We start from the raw sequence: 4679 nt of genomic DNA on the forward strand, positions 1-4679 counted from the left end.
AATGTACTTGATCAGCCGCTCTACGCCCTCTTCTGGAGGCCCGTGCCAGTGCGGCCAGGTGTCTGGGCACAAGGACTTATACCTGGGGAGAGGACAGGCACATTTAGAACGCTCCCGGGTCAGGAAGATCCCCTGGAGGAGGAAATGGCAACCCACTCCACTATTCTTGGCTGGGAAATCCCATGGGCAGAGGAGCCTGGTGGTCTACAGTCCCTGGGGCTACAAAGAGTAGGACACAACTGAGCAACTGAGCGTGCACACGCACACACCTTCCACGGGCTCCCCTGGAGATCTGCTTTGCTCTTCTGGGCATGCCAACCACGCAGAGGAGACTTCACACCAAAGTCTCCTAGAAGCGTCATTCCAGTCTCTGCCCCTGTCCTCACATGGCCTTCTCCCCTGTGTCCCTCTGTGAGTCTCTCTGTTGTAAGAACACTCTCACTGGACTGTGAAAGTGAAAGTGAAGTCCCTCAGTCGTGTCTGACTCTTTGCGACCCCATGGACTGTAGCCTACCAGGCTCCTCCCTCCATGGGTTTCTCCAGGCAAGAGTACTGGAGTGGGGTGCCATTTCCTTCTCCAGGAGATCTTCCCGACCCTGGGATCGAACCCGGGTCTCCCGCATTCCAGGCAGACGCTTTAACCTCTGAGCCACCAGGGAAGCCCCAATTCAGTGTGATTTCATCTCAATCTTTACCTTGACAACATCACAAAGACCCTATTTCTGATAAGAATCACATTCTGAGGATCTAAGTGGATGTCAGTTTGGGAAGGAGGACACTACTCATCAGAGGTTTATATTAGCAGGTACATAAATTATTAAAATAGCAGTGGGGGAAGAGATTGTTACTTAATAAGTGCATATAAACAGACATTATCAAGACACAAGGCTTCTGGGAGAAAATTAAGCAAGATCCTCGGTAGAGAAAGGGCTTCCCAGGTGCCACTGCTGCTGCTAAGCCGCCTCAGTCGTGTCTGACTCTGTGCGATCCCACAGGCGGCAGCCCACCAGGCTCGCCCGTCCCTGGGATTCTCCAGCCAAGAACACTGGAGTGGGTTGCCAGTGCCTTCTCCGCCAGGTGGCACTAGCGATAAAGAATCCGCCTGCCAGAGCAGGATATGCAAGAAAGGCGGGTTCCATCCCTGGGTCAGGAAGATCCCCTAGAGTAGGAAGTGGCAACCCACTCCAATGTTCTTGCCAGGAGAATCCTATGGACAGAGGTGCCTGGTGGGCTACAGTCCCTGGGGCTACAAAGAGCTGGACATGACTGAGCAACTGAGCACCACCAGTGGCAGAGAAAAATCTGATATTAAATGAAGAATGAAAATAAACACCCCAAAATGCTGAAATTTCAGAGTGCAGTATCTTGACCTAAGTGGCATAATGCAAAGAATTAGATTTAAAGTGTAACCTATGCCTGTGCTTTTTATAATTATAAAGAAGTTGTACTTCAGAGACTTCCCTGGCAGTCCAGTGGCTAAGACTCTGCACTTCCAGTGCAGGGGGTCGCATATTCTATTCCTGATCAGGGAACTAAGATCCCACCTGCTGTGAGGCATGCCCCCCCCAAAAAAAAGTTCAAAAGAAGTCGAATGTTAAGTTAAAATATGGAATTAACAATATTCAACCATGTTAACCTACAAAAACAACCATTTTATTATGCTTTTCTTGAAAGGGTAAAAATGTGTTGTTTGCACACACAAGCAGCCCAACTGATGCACAAGCAATTTGGGCTGTGGTGGTGGGGGTGGATATATCATTAAATCCTTACCAAATCCTTGAGAGCAGCTTAATCCCCGTGTTGCACGTAAGCAATTAGGTCACGGGGGAAGAGGAAGATTGGGGATTCCTACCCAAGAATCTGTGGCTCCAATGCCCACCTTCTTACCACTACCCCTGCATCTTAATTTTTTTTTAACATTTGCGTCTCTTGACAGCCCATGAGGCCAAGGGGATTGCTCCCAGACTGACCCACAATAAACCAGCAGCCATGGGAACAGACTTATCCAGCCAACTTCAGACTCCAGGGATGTGTGGCCCACGTCTGCCTTCTGGTGGCAAGTCTGTGCATTGGCCCTTGTACTTTCGAGATTCCAATGAAGTACTGGGTTGGCCAAAAAGCTCATTCAGGTTTTGGGAAACCCAAATGAACTTTTTGGCCAAGCCAATACATTAGTGGTTTAGTGAAATGAAGGGAAGGTGGTAAACCAAGTCAGCTTTCTATTCTCTGGAATGCCATCACTGTCACAGCTTCAGCAGGTAAGAAGCAAATGAGTTCCCTGGGGGGATGACCTTTTATTCATCGCCGCTCACTTCATTGGCTTAAGATCCACAAAACAAACTTTACCTTTGCAAGAAATGCTCGTACTTCCGACGGTAGGCGAAGCCGGCCCGTCTCACCCGCAGGTGCTCCATCAGCCCCAGGTACTTGACCTGATGCCTGATAAGGAAGTCGTCGAACTTGCCTTTGGAAACACAGAAGGAAGAGTGACGGTAAAGGACCGCATGGGCGTGCTTCATCTAAGACCAGAACAGAGGCTACACCCTGACGATCTCTGGACTAGGTCTGCTGCTGCTGCTAAGTCGCTTCAGTCGTGTCCGACTCTGTGCGACCCCATAGACGGCAGCTCACCAGGTTCCCCCTTCCCTGGGATTCTCCAGGTAAGAACACCGGCGTGGGTTGCCATTAGCCACAGATATGTCCTGTTAGGTTCTAAGTGTGTTTCTTTTAGTGGGGGATGGGGGTGGGGTTTAACAGGAAAATCTGAACTTCTGGTTTCTCTTGAAAAACCACGATGGGACTTCCCTGGTGGTCCAGGGGTTAGGATGTCACCTTCCGGGGCAGAGGGTGCATATTCCATCCCTGGTCAGGGTCTTAAGATCCCACATGCCTTGTGGCCAAAAGAGCCAATACAGAAACAAACCATTTTGTAACAAATCCAATGAAGACTTAAAAAAAAAAATGGCCCACATCCAAAAAAAAAAAAAATCTTAAGAAAAGCCATAAGATCTGGTCATTCTGGACCTAGACTCTCATATGGCAATAAGTGCCCTGTAGACAGGGTGTGCCTGCTGCAATTTGCCGCAGTCCCCTCCAGTCCCTACTGCCTCACAGCCAGCCTGCTTCCCTCATTTGCTCTTCCAGCCTGGCTGCTGTAAGCCTTTGACTGCATGACCTTATTGTGAAAGCATGGCACAGGTTCAGCAAATACCTGAGGCCTAGACCATCTCGAAAACTGTGCACTGGCTGGAAAGAAGCAGGTGGCTTCCCCTCACCGCTGAGCTCTGCCAGGCTCAGCTGCGTTGGCCTTAAACTGGCCAGGCTCTGAGCCATGTTCACACGGGCCCACAAGTCACCTTCCTCCCTATTCATTTACCTTCTATTTCTTTATGTTTTTTTAAAGTATTCTTTTTTAAAAATGTTATTTTTGGCTGTGCAAGGTCTTCATTGCCGGGCGGGCTTTTTCTTTAATTGTAGCTAGTTGCGGTGCGCAGGCTTCGCGCCACAGTGTCCTCTCTTGTTGCGGAGGACAGGCTCCAGGGCTCAGAGCTCCCCGGCTCCAGAGCGCAGGCTCAGTGGACGTGCTGCACAGGGCTTAGTTGCTCTGCAGCATGTGGGATCTTCCCGGATCCAGGACCAAACCTGTGTCTCCTGCATCGGCAGGCAGATTCTTTACCACTGAGCCATCAGGGAAGCCCCGTTTACCTTCTGTTATTAAATACTGATGACAAGCAGCAAGCCTGTGCTGGTTTTTAGCATTTTACCCCGCTACCATCTTGGTTTTCCTCCCGGCCTCCCTTCCCTTAGCTCAGGGTTCCAAACGATTCTCAACTCACTGGGTTCTTTGCTCTCGTTGGGCTTGATGCAACGGATGTACGAAGGTTCTTTGGAGATGAGAATTTCCAGAAGGCTACTCAGACTGTTTTTAAACTGAGTCCCCACCTGCAGGGAGACAGAATGAGCTGACCACACAGCGTTGCTCCCTATTTATACAGAGAAGACTGGCTCAAGGTGGTGACTGGGTCTTTCAGACCCAAACTCTTAACAGACCAGTTCTAGTGGGCTGGCCAAAAAGTTCATTCAGGCATGGTACCGCCAAACCAGAATGAACTTTCTTGGCCAACCCAGTACTTACTACCTGTCATGAGCCATTTTGCCAATGAAGAGAAGGGTTTGGATGTCCTGGCCTGAGAAGCCCGAACTCCGTCTGGTGCAGCGGAGTCTGGGCAAGCATTGTCCCAGGATGGTTTTATCACCCAGTGAATATGAAGCGAGCGCCTTGCAGGAGCCAGCATTACCGCTGAGCCAGTCCCCTTGTTACCAAGCTTCCTTTATGAGAGGCTCGTTATGGTAGTTTCTTTCGTTGATGGGTAATATCCTCCTATAGACGGTAAACCCCACAAGGAGAGGAAGACCCCTATCTGTTTGGTTGTTCCTGGATTCCCCTGTGCCCAGAACAGCACCTGGCACACAGTAGGTGTTCAATGAACGTCTGCCAATGAGCACACTGGTTGCTAACCTTGGAAAATATATGTTTAGTAAAACTTGTTAGAGGAGGAGATTTCCAGAAAAAGGAGTGGACAGCTTACAAAATACAGTTAAGTGATTGCACATTGGTGCAAATCGGGTGGTTTCTGCTGCCTTTCCAGTTTTGCACAGCACCACCCCCCCCCCCCAAC

The 4679-nt window shown here is 49.7% G+C and overlaps 1 protein-coding gene across 1 annotated transcript in view; it reads right to left on the bottom strand.

The window, feature by feature from the left end:
- MYO1H (myosin IH) overlaps positions 1–4679 on the bottom strand; it is a 41014-nt gene that overhangs the window by 11415 nt on the left and 24920 nt on the right. Inside the window, exons 18-20 of the mRNA XM_010828845.1 lie at positions 3837–3942; positions 2347–2464; positions 4–82 (exon numbers count right to left, since the gene is read on the bottom strand). Of these exons, the coding sequence (XP_010827147.1) occupies positions 4–82; positions 2347–2464; positions 3837–3942 (303 nt within the window). The remainder of the gene's footprint in view (positions 1–3; positions 83–2346; positions 2465–3836; positions 3943–4679) is intronic.

This window comes from Bison bison, unplaced genomic scaffold, assembly GCF_000754665.1.
Source record: "Bison bison bison isolate TAMUID 2011002044 unplaced genomic scaffold, Bison_UMD1.0 scf7180017864495, whole genome shotgun sequence".
Taxonomy (NCBI): domain Eukaryota; kingdom Metazoa; phylum Chordata; class Mammalia; order Artiodactyla; family Bovidae; genus Bison; species Bison bison.